Here is a 21,747-nt window from a genome sequence, read left to right on the forward strand (position 1 = left end):
GGGGCGGGGGGAGCATCAATACCCAATTCCTGCAGGATGAAGGGAATGAGCAGCTTGAGCTCTTCCCACTGAAAAAGACGGAGCTCCCGGATATCATCCCCCTCCTGGGGGGGGGGGTGGGAATGAGAAATCCTCGTCCGGATCCTGGGGGGGGGGGCGGGCGGAGCCTCCGGGACAAGCCGAACGTGGATGGACCCCAGTGCCTCAGAGACCCCCATGGGCAGTGGAGCAGATACCCGAGGGATCTTCGGGGGAGGGGGGCCCGCGGGAGGGTCCTCATCCTCCTGTAGGCTGGCTAGATAGGATTTGTGCAGTAGAAGCACAAATTGCGAAGAAAATCGGGGCCGAGAAATTTTTCCCGAGGGGGGGCGGGGGGGGGGACTGGACCATGAGAATGCGCCGGGCTCAAATCGGGGGGGGGGGGGGGGGGGGGGGGGGAGGAGATAAAAGTTGAGAATCAGCGCCATCTTCTGCCTGGAGCTCCGAATCGGCATCGCTACTGATATCCAAGATGGTTCCCGTGGTTTGTCGGGTCGGGAACGGCCTGGCCATGCATCAGGGAATGCGTCCCCGGGCTAAATTCTTCGGCACTGCCGAGGAGGGGCCCTCCCCACCCGGAACAAATTATCGCGGGAGAGCCAGCTCTCCACAGGCCAGGCAGACATTCGAACGCAGCATGGAGGCAGAGAAAAGTTGCCGCGAGTAAACAGAGAACAGCTGATAAGTGAAAAACTCTCCTGCTCCTGAGCCACAGCACTCAGATAAGGCTCCTGCCTGCCGGAGGTAAAGACTGACTTCCCAGTTAAAGTTAAATAGTCTCTTTTTTTTATATGATCAGGGGAATGACACCTCCCTGACAAGTGCCCGAGGAATTAACTTCTCAGGTAAGGCAGGAGCCGGAGGGGGAGTGACTGGCACCACCAGTATCGCCACTCAGTATTAAGGTCACCGGGAAGGGAGCCAAGGCTGACCAAGTCAAGGGGCAAGCCCCCCTAGGCTCCCCAAGAGCGAGGGCGACAGAACTGTCACCCTAACACAGAAGAAAGTCAAAAGGTGAGACAAAAATTTTTTTTTGTTTGTTTTATAGATAATTTAGAGAAGGTTCATGCTTGAGCTTGCCCTATGAAGGAAAAGAAAGGGAAATCCCACAGGAAAAGGGCAAGCTAAAAGGGAACCGCAGGGTGAGCTGTCTGGCATTAGCTGGAGGCAGACAAATAATGAAGGGCTGCAGGGTAGGCTCTGTCCTGATATAGGATACCCTTTCAGTTTTGGTCTGTCTCCATCTGCTGGACAGGAGGCTCAACCCACGGTCTGGACTGATCCGGGTACGTACAGGGAACTCAGTATTTCCCAAGCTTTTTTGTGTCGTGGCACGCCTGGCACAGGTTCATTTCATCATGGCACATCACCACCTTCACAATCATCTTCTCTTCCCTGTCATTCCACCTCTGACAACATCACCTTCCCTCTCCCTCTGGCACCATCACCTGCTCTTCTCTTCCTTCAACCCCCCCCTAGCATCATCACCTTATCCTCCCCACCACCCTGGCACCACTTTCTCTTCCCTTCTCTCTCCCACACACCCTGGCATCACCACCGTCCCTCGACCCTTCTGGCATCATCACCACCTTCCCCTCTCTCTCCACCCATATGGCATCACCAGCACCACCTCCTCTTCCCTCTACCTTCACCTTTCTGGCATCACCTCCACCTTCTCTTCCCTTTCTCCTGATATCAGCTTGTTTCTTTCCTTCTCCCCAACCCCTCTTCCCTCCACCCACTGCATTATGACTGCTTTTACTTCTTTCTCCCTCCACCGCCTGGCATCATCACCACCTTAATCCTCTCTCTCTCTCCTGGCATCACTACTACCTTCTCTTTCCCTCTCTCTTTACCCTTTTGGCATTATAACCTTCTCTTCCATCTCCCCTGGCATCAGTACCACCTTCCCCCTCCCCCTCCATTCTCTGGCATCACCACTTTCTCCCTCCACCCAGCTATCCACCCTTCTGGCTTCATCACCACCTTCTCTTCCTTCTCCCCAGACATCATTACCACTTTAGAACATAAGAAATTGCCATGCTGGGTCAGACCAAGGGTCCATCAAGCCCAGCATCCTGTTTCCAACAGTGGTCAATCCAGGCCACAAGAACCTGACAATTATCCAAACACTAAGAAGATCCCATGCTACTGATGCAATTAATAGCAGTGGCTATTCCCTAAGTAAACTTGATTAATAGCAGTTAATGGACTTCTCCTCCAAGAACTTATCCAAACCTTTTTTTTTTTTTTTTAAACCAGCTACACTCCAACCCCTGGCATCATCACCACTTTCTCCCTCTACATACCTGACGTCACCACACTCTCTTTCCTTCCCTCTCTCTCTACCCTTCTGGCATCACCTTCTTTCCCTTCTCTCCCCCCTCCACCCCTGGCATCAGCACCTTTCCCCACCTCCAACCCCTGGAATCATCCCCACTTTATCCTTCCTTCCCTCCGCCCCTCTGTCATCATCATCATCTTAATCTTCCCTTTCCCCTGGCATCCTCACTTTCTTCTCTTCCCTTTCCTTCTACCCCTCTGGTATATGATCATCTTCCTTGTGCAGCCACCCTCTTTCCCACCCCCTATCATTACCTTCCCTCCCCCCCCCCACCCCTTGGCGCATTTAAGCTATTTCTTTCCCCCTTCCCCACTGGAGCCAGCACAATACTGAGCAGCATTTACCTGCTGCGGCTCCACCTTTCTCATCTTCTGGCTTGCCTCTGCAATAGGAACAGCACGAGGCCATTTCTTGCAAGAGAGAGCTAGGAGAGGGAAGCAGCATCAGACAGGGGTTGCTCTCCCACGCTCTCTGTTGGTAGGACATCCTGCAGGCCAGAAAGGGAGAAAAATGGAAGACCGCCTCCTCTTCTCACGCCGCACCTGCAGGTCAGTCACAGCACACCAGTTGGGGAACACCGGTGTAACTTACCCTAAAGTAACAATTTTCCTTGTTTTCCCCAAAACAATTAAACCATTTAGCTCGGGCAGATCCTCGGCATCCAAGTCCAGGACTTCAGACAGCTTCTCCTCGACTTTACAAGGTACAGCCTCACAGGTGTCACCATTTGCCAAGGATCTGGGAGATCCATGCCTGCTGCTATGCTTGGAGCTGCCTGTGAAACCATAGAACAGGAAAGGGTACAAACGGGCAATATCACTGATGCATTTTATAACACTCAACAAGGATCCTCATCTCGATCAATGATTACACCCATCTTATTCTCTTCTAGAGCCTAAGGGTAACCTTCATGGAGTGACAGATATAACCCTAACAGCAGTGGTACAGCTGCTCTGGGCTTCCAAGAAGGCAGGGGTAACCTGCATGGAGCAATCATGGTTACAGGCTACTCATCAGTGAGCATGGGGAGACTGGACATTTTGGACAAAGGCCTCATTAATTTGGGGGGCTGTGTGGATCATTACAAAACTTGATAGGAAGAAATGGAAATGGATTAAGTAAGAAAGAGAAGGACAACAAGGCATGAAGTGGCCTATCAGCAGACATGGTGAAGGCCAGCACTGTGGCAGAGATGGGACAGATAGGGAAGGGGTTGAGAGGTCGAGAGAAAGATATGGGCAGGGGCACTAGTGTTAGTTTAATTATGGGAGTTTATATGCTTATCTACCCAGAAAACCAGAAAGGTTTTACTAAGGGTCAGATTTTCAAGGCATCACTGGATGCCTCACTTGGCCAACAACGCTTTGGTTACATTTAAACCAGCAATTCATTCACCTAAATCTGGGCTCTTAAGTTAGCCAATTACACGTGGAACGTGACTAATAACTGGCTAACCTCCTTCTCCCAACCTAACTATAACTTCAGGGTCCTCCATTTCTTAAGTGACTAAATTTAATCACCTTGACAACCACTGATGGGGGGAGGTGGAAGGGGAATTTTAAAAAGAATGGTTTAAACTTCCTAACTTTTATATTTTGACTAGAAAATTCACTTGGCCAAGAAGAGAAATGTTTTCATCCCATACCAGAGTGCAGGAACATTCACCTGTGGTTCCTAAAAACAAGGAGCAGTTCAGAGTTTTCAGACTGCATGCAATATTCAGGTTTCATCAAAATTCTGATTTAAGCCTGTGCACCAGGGATGGCCAACTCTGGTCCTCAGGAGCCATAAACAGGCCTGGTTTTCAGGATATCCAGTACAAATATGCATGAGATAAAATTTGCATTCAATGGAGGCAGGGCATGCGAATCTCTTATGCATACTCATGGTGGATATCCTGAAAATCAAACCCGTTTGTGACTTTTGAGGACCAGGGTGGGCCACTACTGCTGTACCAGATTGCCTCAACAAACCCTTTGACTGGTTTACCTTCCGAGGAAGAATCTGCTTTTGAGCGATGATTGCCATCCCCACAGTCCAGTGCTCTTCGTAGGGACAAGCTGCCAGCTCCTCCTGCCCGACAGTGTCTGGGTGAATTGCTCTTCTTACTTGTGGCTGCAAACACATTTTCATTTTTTAAACTATTTTGCTTGTGTAAATAACTCCAATTTTTCTTCATTCTGGCTCTGTTGGTAGCAATGGGTAAGTGTGGTCTAGGTATGAAAGCCTTCTCTATCAGCAGGGCATTTAACAGCTTTGGATTCAGCACGTTCTGTCTGCCAGAAAGTCATTTATTTATTTATTTAGAGGTCTTGCATACCGTTGTTCCAAGTGAAAATAACTAGTTCACCAAGGTTCATGACATTAACATTCATAAGTATTAGAGAACACTGTGTACATCAATAACATACACCATTATTAGTTATTGGGCAATGGGTAGAGTATTCGGGTGGTAGCTTGGGAGGGTATTAGGGAGAGAGAAGGGGGTGTAAGGGTGAAAATGGGAAGAGTTAGGGTGAGAAAGTAATCATTCAATCAGTTTGTGTTGAGTTGTATGCATTTTGGAACAGCCATGTTTTCAGGTCTTGATTGAATTTCTTCTTGTCAGTTGTGGTTCTTAGTTCTTCCGGCATGGTGTTCCAAAGTTCAGGACCTGCTATAGATATTCCCCTTTCTCTTGTTTGCGAGAGGTGGGAGGTTTGTAATGTAGGGATCGAGAGGAGATCTTTATTTTGTGAGCTCAATGTTCGTCGGGGTTTTGTTTAAGTGGTATTCCAAGCAGATCATTATTATTTAGGTTAATGATGTTGAATATGATCGTTAATGCTTTTGCTGGATTCTAGATTGAATTGGTAGCCAGTGTAGTGCTTTCAATGTACGAGTAATGTGATCCTATTTCATGGCTCTGGATAACAGTCTTGCAGCTGCATTTTGCAGAAGTTGTAGTGGTTTTATGTGACCAGCAGGAAGACCAAGGACCAGTGAGATGCAATAGTCAAGGTTTGGAAATAAGTGTCTGTAGAACAGTTTTGAAGTCTGTAGTAGTTAGTAAAGGTTTCAGGTGGGTTAGTATCTGCAGCTTGCTATAGCTGGATTTTATCAATTTACTGATATGCCCTTTCATTGATATGTTTTTATCCAGTTGTAATCCTAGGTCTCTCACATGCCTTGATGGATTAATTTGGTAATTTCCTAGATCTATAGCAGGTGGTAGCATTTTGGGTGGTTTTGGTTTAGCCATATGATTTCTGGTTTTTTTTGTATTTAGTGTTAGTTTAAGTTGGGATAGTTTTTCATTTATCATATTTTACGATTAATGATGCTGTGTTTTCTGTTGAATTTGTTAGTGGAAAATAAAATTATAGATCATCCGCGTAGAGGAAGAAGTTTAGACCAAGGGCTATGAGTACTTTACATAATGGTAGCATGTTGATGTTGAACAGCATAGCAGATAGAGCTGATCTTTGAGGGACTCCAGTGTTACATTGAAAGGTGTCAGATATCTGATCATTGAATTTTACTTGGTATGTGCTCTCATCTAGGAAGGATTTGAACCATTTTAATACCGTTCCATCGATTCAGATGTTTTTTTGGGTTTTTTTTAAACTGTCGGCATAGTAGTTTATGATCGACTGTGTCGATTGCTGCTGTGAGGTCGACGAGTACAAGGCAATATGATTTGCCAGAGTCAAATCCTCACAGTATCGGATCCATTAGTAATAGTAGCAGGATTTCTGTTAAATGTTTTTTTCTGAAACTGAATTGATTTGGGTAAAGGATTTCATGATCATCTAAATGGTTCTCTAGTTGGTTGAGAACTATTTTCGAGTATTTTTGCCAGGAATGATAAATTTGATATCAATCTATAATTATCCCAGTCATCAACTCTCCCATCTATTTTTTTAATGTTGGTTTTATGATTACTTGTTTTAGTCTTTTTGGTACCTTGGCTTCTGCTAGTGACAGGTTGATTAGGTTTGTGATTGGTGGTGTAATTATTTGGTTAGTTTGTTTTAGGGAATTGGTAGGTATCGGGTCATTTGGATACATGGAGTCATGTATTCATTTCATTCCTTATTGGAGACAGAAGTATTTAGTCCACACAAATATTTAAAATGGTTTTAAGAGTCAAATCTTTAAGCGTAGCTCGTCGTAGGGGTTCGAAGGGGGCTTCACATAGAACCCGAAGAACCTAGTTAAGACTCCAAGAGGGACATATAGCTCGAGCCAGTGGACTCAAATGTTTGGCCCCCTTGAGGAAACTGATGACATCCGGATGAGCGGGCACCGGATAACCGTCAATACTTCCCAGGAGAGCACCCAGCGCAGAGACCTGAACCTGTAAGGAACTAAAAGACAATCCCTTGGAGAGACCGTTCTGGAGAAAAGAAAGGACTTGAGAAACCGGAGCCCTATGAACTGACACTCCCGACACGGCACACACATTTTCAAAAACCTTCCATATCTGAACATAAGCAAAAAAGGTTGCTGGCTTTCTAGCAGAGAGTGGATATAACCTCTTCTTTATATCCCTTCTTCCTCAATCTACGCCGTTCTAAAGCCAGGCCGCTAGACAGATGTGATCCACCTGGTCGAAAAATACGGGACCCTGCCGAAGGAGATGAGGGAGATGTCAGAGGCGGAGAGGACCATCGGTGGCGAGATTCACCAGATCTGCGAACCATGGTCTGAGGGACCATTCCGAAGCCACGAGGATGACGGGACCCCGATTCGTCTGAGTACTTTGCCCACTAATGGCCACGGTGGGAACACATATAGAAGAATGTCGTGAGGCTATGGAAGGACCAGCGCATCCATTCCTTCCGCGCAATGTTCTCGTCTGCGGCTGAAAAACCTGGAAGCTTTCGCATTGAACATGGTGGCCATCAGATCCAGGTGTGGGAGACCCCACCTGCGGATGATGAGATACATTGCCCTGTCTGACAATTCCCCACTCACTGGGGTCTAACTGCTGGCGACTGAGAAAATCAGCTTGGACATTTATTTTATATTCTTTTTTTTTTTTTTATACATTCTCCTTCCCCGCAATGTGGGATGCTGCCAAGTGCTCTAGATGACGTTCTGCCCAGACCAAGAGCTTGCTGGCTTCCAGAGCCACCAGTCGACTTTTTGGGCCTCCCTGATGATTGATATATGCTACCGTGGTGGAGATGTCGGAGAGAACACGTACCACCTTGCGATGAAGCAAGGGAAGGAAAACCTTGAGAGCCAGGTGAACAGCTCGGATCTCCAGTCGGTCTCCATTGGGGACCAGTTCCCCTGTGTAGACTGTGTCTGGCAGACCGCTCCCTAACCGGAGAGGCTGACGTCCGTTGTGACAACAATCTACTTCGGGGTTTGGAGGGACACTCCCTTCAAAAGGTGAGCAGGCGAGAGCCACCACTGCAGTTCTGCGACGATAGATTCGGGGAGCGGCAGAAGGGTCCGAAACTGCTCTGAAACCGGTTTCCAGCGGGATAGCAAAGCTTTCTGTAATGGACGCATATACACAAAAGCCCATGGGACCAGATCGATAGTGGAGGCCATGGAACCCAGGATCTGGAGGTAGTCCCAGGCTGTAGGCAGGGGAAGAGAGATCAAGGTTAGCACTTGGTCCCTTGAGCACTCGTGCATCCGAAAGGAACACCTTGCCGATTCGAGTGTTGAAGCATGCTCCCAGGAATTCCAGGGTCTGAGAGGGCTGGAGTTTGCTCTTGTGGAAGTTGATTATCCAGCCGAGAGAGGTGAGGCAAGTCATGACCTTGCTGACCGCCAGCTTGCAAAGAGACTCCGACTTGGCCCGGATGAGCCAATCGTCTAGGTAAGGATGGACCAGTATGCCGTCCTGACGGAGGGAGGCCGCCGCCATCACCACTACCACCATGACCTTGGTGAAAGTTCGTGGAGCTGTGGCAAGGCCGAAGGGGAGCTGGAAATGTTGAACCAGGATCTCGACTTGGAGGAACTGCCGATGCTCGTGGCAAATTGGAATGTGAAAGTAGGCCTCCGTCAAGTCGAGAGAGGCCAGAAATTCCCCCTTAGTAGATGGAATACTGGCCCGACCCTTGTTCTTTCCATCGGGACTGGGACTATGGCTCCTAGTTCCAGTAGTCTTTTTAGGGTCTGGACCACAGCTGGCTTCTTTTGAGGGCCGCAGGGGGAGACCAGGTGAAGATCCGGAAGATACTGAGCAAAATCTAATGCGTAGCCTTTTTCGATTACCTCTAGGACCCACTGATCCGTCGTACTTTTGACCCATTCCTCAAGAAACAGAGACAATCGACCACCTAAGTCATGGTTTAATGGAACAAAGTCAGCATGGCTTTACCCAGGGCAAACCAAGAAAAATCAATATGCCACTGCTACAGCGATAATAAATATAATACCAAAAATCAAGAGCGCTAGCTCAATCGCTGGAGTATTGAAAATTATCTTTTTTTTAATAAAAAACAATTTAAGTTTTTTTGAAAAATTATTTATGAAAAAAATTTGATGACAATACAACCAACCAGCATCTCAAAGGGAAGTCTGAACTCTACTCTTTTAAAGTTTATAATTAATCATATAGAGCACAGAACTCTTGGCATAAAATACCGTCAAGGTATATAAATCAATTTACTTGTTGCTCATTATACGGAAGAGGCTCACAGAGGTGAAGTAATCTTTAGAAAAAAATGTTTTTTAAAAAAATTCACACAGGAGGCGAGGGATAGTTAATGATAATAACACCATACACTCGTGGTGCGGAGACACCTACGAATCTATATGAAACTTTCCTCCAATTCCTTCATATTATAAATACACCATATTTAAACCAAAAGCAATATTTAAATTTTACCCAGGGCAAGTCTTGCCTCACAAATCTGCTACATTTTTTTGAAGGAGTTAATAAACATGTGGATAAAGGTGAACCGGTAGATATAGTATACTTGGATTTTCAGAAGGCGTTTGACAAAGTTCCTCATGAGAGGCTTCTAGGAAAAGTAAAAAGTCATGGGATAGGTGGCGATGTCCTTTCGTGGATTGCAAACTGGCTAAAAGACAGGAAACAGAGAGTAGGATTAAATGGGCAATTTTCGCATTGGAAGGGAGTGGACAGTGAAGTGCCTCAGGGATCTGTATTGGGACCCTTACTGTTTAATATATTTATAAATGATCTGGAAAGAAATACGACGAATGAGATAATCAAATTTGCAGATGACACAAAATTGTTCAGAGTAGTTAAATCACAAGCAGATTGTGATAAATTGCAGGAAGACCTTGTGAGACTGGAAAATTGGGCATCCAAATGGCAGATGAAATTTAATGTGGATAAGTGCAAGGTGATGCATATAGGGAAAAATAACCCATGCTATAATTACACAATGTTGGGTTCCATATTAGGTGCTACAACCCAAGAAAGAGATCTAGGTGTCATAGTGGATAACACATTGAAATCGTCGGTACAGTGTGCTGCGGCAGTCAAAAAAGCAAACAGAATGTTGGGAATTATTAGAAAAGGAATGGTGAATAAAACGGAAAATGTCATAATGCCTCTGTATCGCTCCATGGTGAGACCGCACCTTGAATACTGTGTACAATTCTGGTCGCCGCATCTCAAAAAAGATATATTTGCGATGGAAAATGTACAGAGAAGGGCTACCAAAATGATAAGGGGAATGGAACAACTCCCCTATGAGGAAAGACTAAAGAGGTTAGGACTTTTCAGCTTGGAGAAGAGACGACTGAGGGGGGATATGATAGAGGTGTTTAAAATCATGAGAGGTCTAGAACGGGTAGATGTGAATCGGTTATTTACTCTTTCGGATAGTAGAAAGACTAGGGGGCACTCCATGAAGTTAGCATGGGGCACATTTAAAACTAATCTGAGAAAGTTTCTTTTTTACTCAACGCACAATTAAACTCTGGAATTTGTTGCCAGAGAATGTGGTTAGTGCAGTTAGTATAGCTGTGTTTAAAAAAGGATTGGATAAGTTCTTGGAGGAGAAGTCCATTACCTGCTATTAAGTTCACTTAGAGAACAGCCACTGCCATTAGCAATGGTTACATGGAATAGACTTAGTTTTTGGGTACTTGCCAGGTTCTTATGGCCTGGATTGGCCACTGTTGGAAACAGGATGCTGGGCTTGATGGACCCTTGGTCTGACCCAGTATGGCATTTTCTTATGTTCTTAAGTTTAGAACGGAGGATTGGGCCTTCCTTATTTCATTGTGGAGTGAAGCTGGCTACTGGTTTGGAAGGGCCGATGGCCTCGAAAAGAATGAGACCAAGGAAAGGCTCTAGAGACATTAACCCCAGTAAAGGAACTGCGAGCCCTGGTACTATATCGACGCTGTCCTCGAAAACGAGTGCATGAAGGAAAGAAGGACTTTGATTGTTTCGGGTGATCCTCTGGGAGCTTATGAAACTTAGTTTCCCCCAAAGACTTAATAAGCTGCTCAAGGTCCTCCCCAAAAAGCAACTGACCCTTAAAGGGGAGAGTGCCCAGCTGTGTCTTAGAAGCGGCATCCGCTGACCAATTTCTCAGCCAGAGAAGACGCCGAGCTGAGACTGCAGAGACCATTGCCCTGACCTGTACCCGAAGAAGATCATAAAGGGCATCAGCCCCATATGCAATCGCTCCTTCCAGCCTATCCGCCTGCTCCGCCTCTGCAGACGGGAGGGTCCTGGGTGCTGAGTAACTGCTGTACTCACCTAAGGCTTGCCAGCTGCATGAGACTGCTGCAGATTGTCGCCCACACACCGAGGGACAAAACTTCAAAGATGCGTTTTCAATAAAATTCCAACTTACGGTCCTGTACATTTTTTAAGGCCACAGCACCCACCAACGGGACAATGGTATGCCTGGTAACAGCAGAAATGGAAGAATCCACCTTGGGCATCTTAAGCATATCCAAGCAGTCCTCAGGTAGGGGATAGAGCTTATCCATAGCCCTGCCCACTCTGAGTCCAGCCTCCAGGGACTCCCATTCCCGAAGAAGCATAAGCTTATGCATGGGATGGAATGGAAACGTACACGCAGGAGCCCTAAATCCCACCAGGAGAAGGTCCGCGTTAGGAGGCATAGCAGCCATGACAGTATCCTCCGGAGGAACCTCTATTCCCAATTCTTGCAGAACAAAAGGAATAAGAGGCCCCTGCTCTTCCCTTTGAAAAATGTAGAGTACTCGTTTGTCGTCTCCCTCTAAGAGAGGAGCGGAGAGCAGAGGGTCAGGATCCGGATCAGAATCAGGAACCAAAGAAGGCTGTGGCTGATCTGGGGGTGGAGGGACCCCGGGGACCATTCTAACCTGGACTCCTGGCCCTCTGTCTCCCCCTAGGCTGTGGAGAATAAAACTGCAGGGCCTTAGGTGGAGGAGGTCCAGAAGGGGGATCTTCCTCTTCCTGCAGACTGGCCAGATAGGGTTTGTGCATAAGAAGCACAAATTCTGTAGAAAAACCAGGCCTAGGCTTCCCGGGGGGGGGGGGGGGGGGTGGGGAGAGGAGGAAGCTCAAATACCCCATGAGGGCTCAAATCCTGAGGGAGAAGTAAAGAATCTGACTCACGTCCTCCGTGCAGCTCCATTTCATGAAGTGATGACTGATCTAAGATGGCTGCTGCTCCCGCCGTTTTTCGGGTCGGGAATGCTTGGCTGCGCGGCGGGGAGCACGACCATGGGACTCTGAAGTTAAAGGCGCTGAGGAGTGACCCTCTCCGCCGAGTATACAGCCGGAGCACAAGTCTGTTTGGGAGAGCCTTGTGACAGGCTCTGCACAGGCAGTACATTGAATTGAACCAGACATCAGCTGAGAAGAACTACAATGTAGAATTAAATAACAGCCGAGCCATTAGGAGCTGTACTGAAAAACCAGCAGAGGCAGAGACTGAACTTGCTTGCTTGCTGGAGCTGACCACGGTATTGAAATAAAAAAGGGCAAGACTTGAAATGAATCAAGTAATACCTCTCTTCTTTCTGCTTTTAACTTTGAAATTTTTTTTTTTAATCAGAAAATAAATGCAGAAATGCCAAGCCCAAGTGGTACCGCTAGTGAAGGGGGAGGGACTGGACCACCAGTTTCACCTCAAAGGTCACCAGGAAAGGAAGTCCAGGCTGAAGTAATTTCAAGGGGCACAGCCCCCCCTGGGCCCCCAGCAGAGCGAGGAGACAGAATCTGTCTCCTAGTAAAACACCAGAAAACTTTCAAATAATTATAAAATTAAACACTGGTTAATACTTGTTTGATCCGTAAAGAAAAACCCCCCACAGAGAAAAGATAATGAGCCGAGAAGGGGAACCAGGGGTTCAGCTGCCTGCATCTGTGGGAAGACAGACAAATACTGAAGGGAGCAGGGGAGGTTCTATCCTATTATGGGATGCCTTTTCAGGTCTAGTCTGTCTCCATCTGCTGAGCAGGATGCACAACCCAGAGTCTGGACTGATGCGGGTATGTACAGGGAATGTTGGTTTTATGATTACTTGTTTTAGTCTTAGTTAGTGACAGGTTGATTAGGTTTGTGATTGGTGGTGTAATTATTTGGTTAGTTTGTTTTAAGGAATTGGTAGGTATCGGGTCATTTGGATGCATGGAGTCATGTATTCATTTTGTTCCTTATTGGAGACAGAAGTATTTAGTCCACACAAATATTTAAAATGGCAGCATCCCGGTGATGATACCAAACCAATAAACTGGAATTTGTATCACCAGACATTCTTAAAACAGAAAAAAAAAATCACCACTATAAATTTGAGCTCTGAAGGCAAGTTTTAAACTCCGCAAGGACCTTGCAGAAGCTAGCGCACAGCGCATGCAGTCACTGGGTGCACACCTTCACTCCCCCCGATCTGTTCCTAACCCTTGTTTTCATGCAGTTAAAATGCCCGTGCTCTGAACAGTTCCCATTATTTTACCCACACTGATAGAGAATAATCAAAACACATTTTTACACAGGTAAACATGTATTTAGTCATGTAAGAACAAAAACACTTGCCCTAATATTAAGGGCACTTGCAGTATTTGTTTCCAGTTGATAGAAAATGCCACTCCTGAGAAGAGTACGCATCTCTTATTGGACAATGGAGCTGATTTTTGCATCTGCCAATTAATTCCACTTAAAATATGATTGCTAATTTAATCTCATCCATAATGCACTTTTGCTAGAAATGAGCACTGCTGAAGCTTAGGAAGTCTATTTTTTCCCTCTAATACTCACAGTTTCGTATGTAAGTGGAAATAGAAGACTTAGTCAGCAACTCCATTCCTACTTCTGTTAACTTTCTGCAGCTTTCTGTACCATGGTCCTCAGGAGGGGAGTCTGGCCGTACATCACAGGACCCTATACCATGGCTTCTCACATCTGCTATTTTGCCTCGAACTTCAGCCATCTGCGTTTTGTATCTCTTTAATATCTTAAAGTCAGGGGGCACGCGCCATGCAATCTGCTGTCTCCGCTGTTCTCTTTCTTTCCGGGAATATGATGCTTTAAAAGGCAAGACAACAAAACGATCCTTGAGATATTATGATACTCACTCTTTACAAGAAGTACATACAATTCATCTCTCTTGCATGAATATATGTGAGCCCTATTTTTAAAAAGGTGAAGGCAAGATAGGGGCTTATTTTTTCAATTTCTGTAACAAAATGAGGAGCTTTACGGACTGGCAGGCCTTCATATGTTTATAAAATCCCAGTCCACTCTTAAGGAGCAAATTACCTTTGCCGGATAATTTTCTAGGTCTATGGGAGACCAGAACTTCACTGATCTTTCTTCCCACTTGTTCTTCATCAAGGAGTCATGAAGCATGGCTTCCAGTATTTGCCAAGTTACACTAAAGCCCCTATCAGGTGCAAGGCATGCTGCAGTTCTCTCAAGAGCCATCTACTATTACTAGTACTTGCCACGTTCCTGTGGCTGGGTACTTGCCAGGTTCTTATGGCCTGGATTCGCCACTGTTGGAAACAGGATGCTGGGCTTGATGGACCCTTGGTCTGACCCAGTATGGCATTTTCTTATGTTCATATCATCGCTACACAGCTCTGCAGCAGGCATCAAATGCTGATCTCAGAACAATTCCTGGCTCCCTTCCTTACCGGGGCCACCTGCAACCTAAGCTACACTTACAAGCAATTAGTACTTAATTAAATTTTCCTCCAAAGAATAGAGATAAAGTTAGCACATCATCTACTTTGCTAAAACAAACCCTGGGGAATGCATAAGTGTGTGAAAATTTAGCAGATTCATAATCTCAAAGGACATGTCTAGAACATGCATAGTAGCTGGACAGTGCAAATACCTCAAGGAAATGCGAGTGCCTATAATAAAGGTCCTGGGTGATGAATTCATGTCTAAATTCTGTTCAGGTTTGAACAAAAACTGCAAAGGCAAATTTTATTTGGCTAAGACATTAACAAAATGGACTGCTGACTCAAATCCCTGGTTAAATTGCAAAAGCAAAAAAGGATTAGAAGCATACATTAGATTTTTAAACATTCATTAAAATCTTTGCTGACTCAAGAAAAAGGTACTGAACTTCTCTCTGTGTGCAATGTCTATTTTACAAATGGTTATTTTTGTTAAACGAAAAGAGTGAAAAACAAGTTGTAGGTAATACCTTTCCTACTGGAATAGCTCAGTACGAGTGGGTGTCAATAAAGAAGGGAATTTAAGCTGTTTGATGAGATGTTTAAAATTCAACTTACTGACAACTCCACAAAAACATCTGCGACTAGCTTTCAGTGGCCCCCCCTACCCCCACCTGATCAATGAAATGAAGTTTTGTTGGAGACCTTTTCCCACCAAACGCTGCTCCACAGCAAATAAAATTAAAAGGTTGGTTTGTATGCATTCATTCCAGTACTGGAGTCACATGCCCAATCCTTTTCACAGCACACAATTTATTAGCAGGAAAGCTCGTCGAGTAGAACGCCATCCCTCTTACTTGGTCCCCTCCCTCCACCTACCACATTGGCAGAGCCTTTCCAGGCTCCCTTCTCACCCTTCCCCCACTAAAACATGCCACTCTATCCCATGTCTGGAGGCCTCCTCCCCAGCTAACTTTTCAGAAACTGCACCCCCCCCCCCTCAAACATTTCTTTCTGGCAATCTGAAACCTCGAGGAGCAAGAGTAATGCTCAGTCACTCCTGCCCTGCTGGACACTACTGACACAAACTGGAGAGAGAGAGGGGGGGAAGGCAATACGAGGAATTCAGATTTTCAGCTTCCATGAGAAAACCTTTAACCTAGTTAGGGAAGAGAAAGAGAAAGGTGTAGGAAGAAGTAGTATAATGTCTAAAATAAGGTGGCAGATGATGAGATGTGTGTAATATGCTCCCTTTTTTTTCTCAAATTCACAGGGTCATTTTTCAAAACATGATGGGCTGTTATCGCGTGCATTAGAACTTTATCGCATGCGATAGATACCGCCCTAACGCACGCAATATCGACCGCATCGTGAAGTTAAAATAAAAATGAGGGAAGGCAGGGGTTAACAATTTTGGGCCCAGTAACGCTATGGCACATTATCGCCGGCAGTAGCACCGGAAATAGCTACACCTTTTGCAGAGGTGTAGGGGGGGGGGGCGATAGTGTGCACCGTGGATGCGTTGCAGCCTGGTGCACACTATCGCCTTCTCCCCGAGCTACTTTTCTGGCCATGGCTCTTCATTCCACTGTATTTATTGTCAATCAAAAAATCCCCTTCTCCTCCCCACACAGTCTGTGCATGGTCAAGTGTAAAGCAAGCTAGTCTAGCCAAAGTAAATGACATTCTAAAATTTTCAAATCCCTCCATGTTTGAAAATATTAATTCTGTATGAACCTTACTGCACAGCTGTCAGCCAGAGAAATGTTTGCATCTTCAGCAGCAGGAACCTACCACGGGCAGCAGAGAACAGAAAACATTACACCAACAGTGCCAGAGTCATGCTGGAAACATGCATAATGAACCTCTGGGATGCCCAAGTCAGAGAGGCAAAAGGAAAATCAAATGGAACAAATGTGCCCATTGCTGAGGACCAACAGTACCAAGACTGGCAATTAGCTACAACCTCTAGCTTCACTTCTCTTTCTTTCAACTTGCAGATAGCTGTTTAGAAACTAGGAAAGGCAAAAAAACATAGTTCAGTGATTAGAACAGAGATTTGTGAAATGTGAGAGGAGAGTTGGGGGGGGGGGGGGGTGAGAAGGAACTGTGTGTTTTGCCTAATCACCGTTGTGATATGTATTCCCTGTACATACCTGGATCAGTCCAGATTCCTGGGTTTATTCATCCCTGCCAGCAGATAGAGACAGAGAAAGTTTCACTGACACGCATGCAGTTCCTCAGTATTTCTCTGTCTCCAGCAGATGGTGGCTGGTGCATAAACCTGCAGTTCTGAAGTCTGTTGACTTTTTTCTTTTTTGGGTGTGAGCCTTTCCTCCCAGGGGTGTTTGGGTCCTGGTAGATCCTTCCCTGTTTGGTTGAGGTGGACGAGCTGGAGGTCAGTGACCTTTTTGTATGGTTGCTCAGTTAGTCCATGGGTTGTAAATCTGGTGGTCCAGATCCCTCCCCTTCACAAGGCTGCTCAGGCAGCTGTAGGCTCAGGGTGGCTGGTATCTTCTTTTTTCTTTCATCAGCTTGCCTTTATTTCTTTAAATTTCTGGTTTCAGTCTCTCCTTATTTCTTTTTGCTTCTTGCTGAACTTGAACTGGACAGCTCTGTGTTTTCTGCAGGGGAGAGGCTGACCAGAGTTTTAAAGTTTTAAGGAAAAAAAAATAGGTAAGGCTGTCTCGCGGGCAGCTCTCTCCCTCCGGTCCCTGTTTGTAGAGGGTGTGCAGGCTCCGTTTTTTGCTCCCGTTCATGCGTTTGTTCAGGGCTTGGTTGGGGGGGGGGGGGGGTGTTTCCCCGCCGGTTTCATGGTTCACGACTCTGTTTGCCGCGCGTGTTCTGCAGGATCGGCGGGGCTCAACCACTTTAGTTTATGTGCAGCCTGCATTTCGGGGGGAGGAGGGGAGGGGGGGGAGGGGAGGCTCCAGCGACTGCGAGAGGAAGGAACCTCGTTCAGGCTCTCCCCCCAAGGGTTTCTGTGAAGCACTGATGTGCGGATCACAGCAAACCTCTGATTTCCTCCAACGTGGGAATGGCAGCCATTTTGGCTCCCCCGGCAGTTGGGGGGGGGGGGTCTGTTCAGACAGACGATGGGGGAGATTTGCCTCCACATCTTTCTCCAGCCCACCTGACCTCGGTAGAGGGTCTGGTGGGGGGGCAGATGAGGCAGTGCACTTAGATTTACCAGTGCCTGCATCTGCGGAGACTGCGCCCTCACAGCTCTCTCAGGCTCCTCGGGCCTTTTCTGCCGATTTTGTTCTCTTGCTGCATGAGGCATAGTTAGCTAGGCAGGAAGGTTTGAGTAGCCAGTCTCACCCTCTAGGAGGTCAGAAGGCGCTCTGGGGCCTGAGCAATTCTGACGTTGGAACCCTCCGCTGGGACAGCGTTCGCGGCGTCCTGGGTTTGCTGAGGCAGACTCTGCTGACTCAGTTGGGTCTCAGGGGGAACCCCGGGACCCAGGAGGCCTTGTCACAGGATCAAATTATTGATCCAGATTACAATGGTGTATCTCAAGGAAATAATCTAGATAATCTTCTAGTCTCGGAGGGTGATGACTTGTTCCAGAAGGAGGAGTTAGGCCCTTTGATTCCTCAGGTTTTGGAGGAACTAGGACTGAAACTCCCACAGGAAGACTCAGGTATGGAAGGTGTGGATCCAGTTCTGGATGGGCTCTGGGCTCCCCTGTGAGCTTTTCCCTATCATAAGTCAGGGAAAAAGATGGTGGATCGAGAATGGGGAGCACCCGACTCTGGCTTGAGAGCGGGAAGGGCAATGGCTAAGCTTTATCCCTTGCTGGAACAGCAGAGCTCTTTTCCCTACCAAAGGTGGATCCTGCGGTTTCGGTGGTCATAAAGACGACGACTATCCCTGTTGCAGGTACCACAGCATTGAAAGATGTTCAAGACTGGAAGTTGGAAATTCAGCTCAAAGGGATCGGCCCAGAGTCTGCGGGCAGCTATCTGCTCCAGCTTAATGCAATTGGCTTGCCTGCGCTTGGTTAAACAGCTTTAGGATGGGCAAGCAAATTCGGGTGTTGAAGCAGATAAAGCAGAGCACTTAGAGGCATTGATTGCTTACTTGGTGGATGCCTTGTATGACTTGGTCAGAGCTTCCTCCCTGATTATGGGTTCCGCGGTTTCAGCAAGGTGGTTATTGTGGTTACACAACTGGTTGGCGGATGTTTTATTTATTTTATTTATTTAGGTTTTTTATATACCGGCATTCATGACCAGGTCACATCATGCTGGTTTACATAGAAACAAGGGGTGCATCGAACAGTAGAACAAAACTGGTGCATGGGGGAAGCAGTTACAAAAAACAGGGGTATAAAAACTGGGAGAGGAAGAAAAGATGAACGGGGAGGAGTAAAAGAACTGTATGGGGATAAAATAACTTATTTTATAAAATAAATAACTAAATTATTCACAGTACCAAATGGAAGCATTGTTATAGGAATTTGAGGCGGTTATGAGTTGTCCGGGAAGTTTTGTCTAAGTCTCATTTAGGCTCTCTGCCTTTTAAAGGGGTGCCTCTAGTTTGGTGAGGATCTGGAGCACTTGATGAAGGACCTGTGTGAGAATAAGACGCATAAGTTGCCAGAAGATAAGCCTAAGGGCAAGCGGCCTTTTCAATCTTGGTTGCGTTTTCGGGATATGAGGAGATTGTGTCAGGAGAGAGGAGCCCCAGCCTCGCAAAAGCAATTCTCTTCTCGAGGTCAGTCCTGGGGTCAGACCTTTCGAGGCAGTCAACAGCCATTCAGAGCTTCCTCCAATAGTGGGACCACTGGAGCCAAATCCTCACAATGAGGCGAGGCCAGTCCACTTCGCTGTTCCTTTTATGGGGGTCATCTAGCACAATTTTATGGGGAGTGGACCAAGATCACTCAGGATCAGTGGGACCTCAGCATAATAAGAGACTGTTATGCTCAGCCTGTTAGCGACTTGTTTCTAGTTTCCCCTTTGGGTCTTTGGAAAAGCATCGGGCAGTCCGGGGAACATTAGACAGGTTACGGGCCTTAGGAGCGGTGGTTCCGGTTTCGCAGAGCAAACGAGGCAAAGGTCGGTATTCCATCTACTTCATAGTTCCAAAGAAAGAAGGCTCTTTTCACCCTTTTCTGGATTTAAAATGTGTAAATGTGGGGCTAAAGATCCCAAGATTTCGGATGTAAACTCTGCAGTCGGTAATCTCAGTGGTGTGGAAGGACGAGTTCCTGGTTTCTTTGGATCTTATGGAGGCCTACCTACAATTCCCATTCGTCCGGATCACCAGTGGTTCCTGAGGTTCATGGTACTGGGTCACCATTTCCAGTTTCAGGCTCTCCTCTTTGGGCTGGCCACGGCATCCCACACATTCACCAAGGTAATGGTGGTGATGGCAGCAGCAGCGCGAGGGGGTCCTAGTGCACACTTATCTAGATGATTGGCTCATCAGAGCAAAGTCAGAAGTCACTTGTCGCATGGTGGTGCACAAGGTAATCACCACCCTAGAATCTCTAGGTTGGGTGGTGAATTTGGCGAAGAGCCAGCTGATCCCATCTCGGACCCTAGTCTACCTGGGGGCTTGGTTCGACATGCTAAAGGGCAAGGTGTTCCTCTCGGAGGAGAGAGCCTGCAAGTTACAAATGCAAGTCTGGAGTCTGTTGGCTTTGCAGGTTCCCAAGAGCTTGGGATAATTTGCAGGTTCTTGGCTCAATAGCCTCAACGCTGGAGTTGGTGCCATGGGCTTTTGCGCGTATGAGACTGCTACAGAGAGCTTTGTTGGCACAGTGGAATCCGTTGTCGGAGGAGTTTCATATGCCCGTCTCGCTCAACGGTCATGCACAGGTCAGCCTGGCTTGGTGGCTGCAGTCGTCCAATCTGGTCTGTGGAGTCGATCTGGAGGTCCTGGATTGGGTAATTCTTACTACCGATGGGGAGCAGTATGCCAGCAACAACCTGCACAGGATGTTTGGTTGGCGGAAGAAGTCTCTTGGTCTATCAATTGCTTAGAGACAAGAGCAGTGCAGTTAGCGTTGTTTGTTTTTCTACCTTTGGTTCAAGGCTGCTCGGTGAGAGTCTTGTTGGACAATGCAATGACTGTGGCATATATCAATTGGCAGGGAGGAACCAAAAGTCATGCTGTGGGCCCAGGAGGCTTAGGAGTTAATTCTTTGGGCGGAGCAGACCTTGAATCAGATAAGGGCGTCTCATATCGCAAAGGTCGAAAAAATCCAAGCGGATTTTCGAAGTCGTACAACGTTAGATCCAGGGAAGTGGGAGTTGTCGGAGACAGTAATGCAACTCATCCGAGAGAGGTGGGGCTGTCCCCATGTGGATCTAATGGCGACATCTCAATGCAAAGGCATCTCGTTTTTTCAGTCGAAGACGGGAGTACGGGGCCAAAGCTCTAGTAATAACCTGCCCTCGGAGGGTTGTTCTTTACATATTTCCCCCTTGGCCTCTGATAGGCAAAGTGTGCATCAGATAGAGAAACACCTGGGAGAAGTGGTGTTGGAGCCCTGGAGTGGCCTCATTGGCTGTGATTCGTGGATCTGGTCAACATGGCAGTGGACAGACCATTAACCTTCAGTTATCTTCCTCAAACTTCTTCGGCAGGCAGATCGCTTTTGTCTAGTAGCCTGGCTTTTGAGAGGCAGCATTTGAGATGAAGAGGGTACCCAGAGGTGGCCATAACTACTCATCTGCAAGCTAGATGGACGTAGACTTCGTTATGGTATATCCGAGTCTGAAGGTCTTTGAGGCATGGTGTATAACTAATGGGGTACAGGCCTTATGGTCTTCAGTGTCTCAGATTTTATCTTTCCTTCAAGAAGCTTTGATCAAAGGCCTAGCTTTCAACTCCCTCAGAGTACAAGTAGTGGCTCTGGCTTGTCTATGTAGGAGAGTTGAGGGTCACATGTTGTCCTCTCATCCTGATGTGGTTCGATTTCTTCGGGGGTTAAGAATTTGCGCCCTCCGGTTAGGAGAGTTTGTCCATCCTGGAATCTTAATCTTGTTCTCTGAGGTTTGTGTGAGCCACCTTTTGAACCTCTCCGCAGAGCAACTTAAGGATTTGACCTTGAAGGTCGTTTTCCTGGTAGCCATTTGTTCTGCAAGGGGAATCTGAGTTGCAGGCTTTATCTTGCCATGATCTATTCCTTCATATCTCAGACTCAGGAGTGTCCTTACGGATGGTTCCCTCGTTTCTTCCCAAGGTGGTATCGGCTTTTCATGTTAAACAGTGGAGCTTCTGGCTTTTCTGAATTGCATGCTTCTGCGCCTTACGTGCGGAAGCTTAGGTTTTTGTATGTCCATAGGAC

The 21,747-nt window shown here is 46.7% G+C and overlaps 1 protein-coding gene across 2 annotated transcripts in view; it reads right to left on the reverse strand.

The window, feature by feature from the left end:
• Positions 1-21,747, reverse strand: part of TRIM37 (tripartite motif containing 37) — a 148,690-nt gene that overhangs the window by 11,798 nt on the left and 115,145 nt on the right. For both annotated transcript variants that reach the window (XM_029611478.1, XM_029611479.1), the window contains exons 19-21: positions 13,576-13,842; positions 4,373-4,498; positions 2,975-3,158 (exon numbers count right to left, since the gene is read on the reverse strand). In XM_029611478.1, coding sequence (XP_029467338.1) covers positions 2,975-3,158; positions 4,373-4,498; positions 13,576-13,842 — 577 coding nt within the window. The remainder of the gene's footprint in view (positions 1-2,974; positions 3,159-4,372; positions 4,499-13,575; positions 13,843-21,747) is intronic.

The sequence above is a fragment of the Rhinatrema bivittatum genome, chromosome 8 (genome assembly GCF_901001135.1).
Source record: "Rhinatrema bivittatum chromosome 8, aRhiBiv1.1, whole genome shotgun sequence".
Taxonomy (NCBI): Eukaryota; Metazoa; Chordata; class Amphibia; order Gymnophiona; family Rhinatrematidae; genus Rhinatrema; species Rhinatrema bivittatum.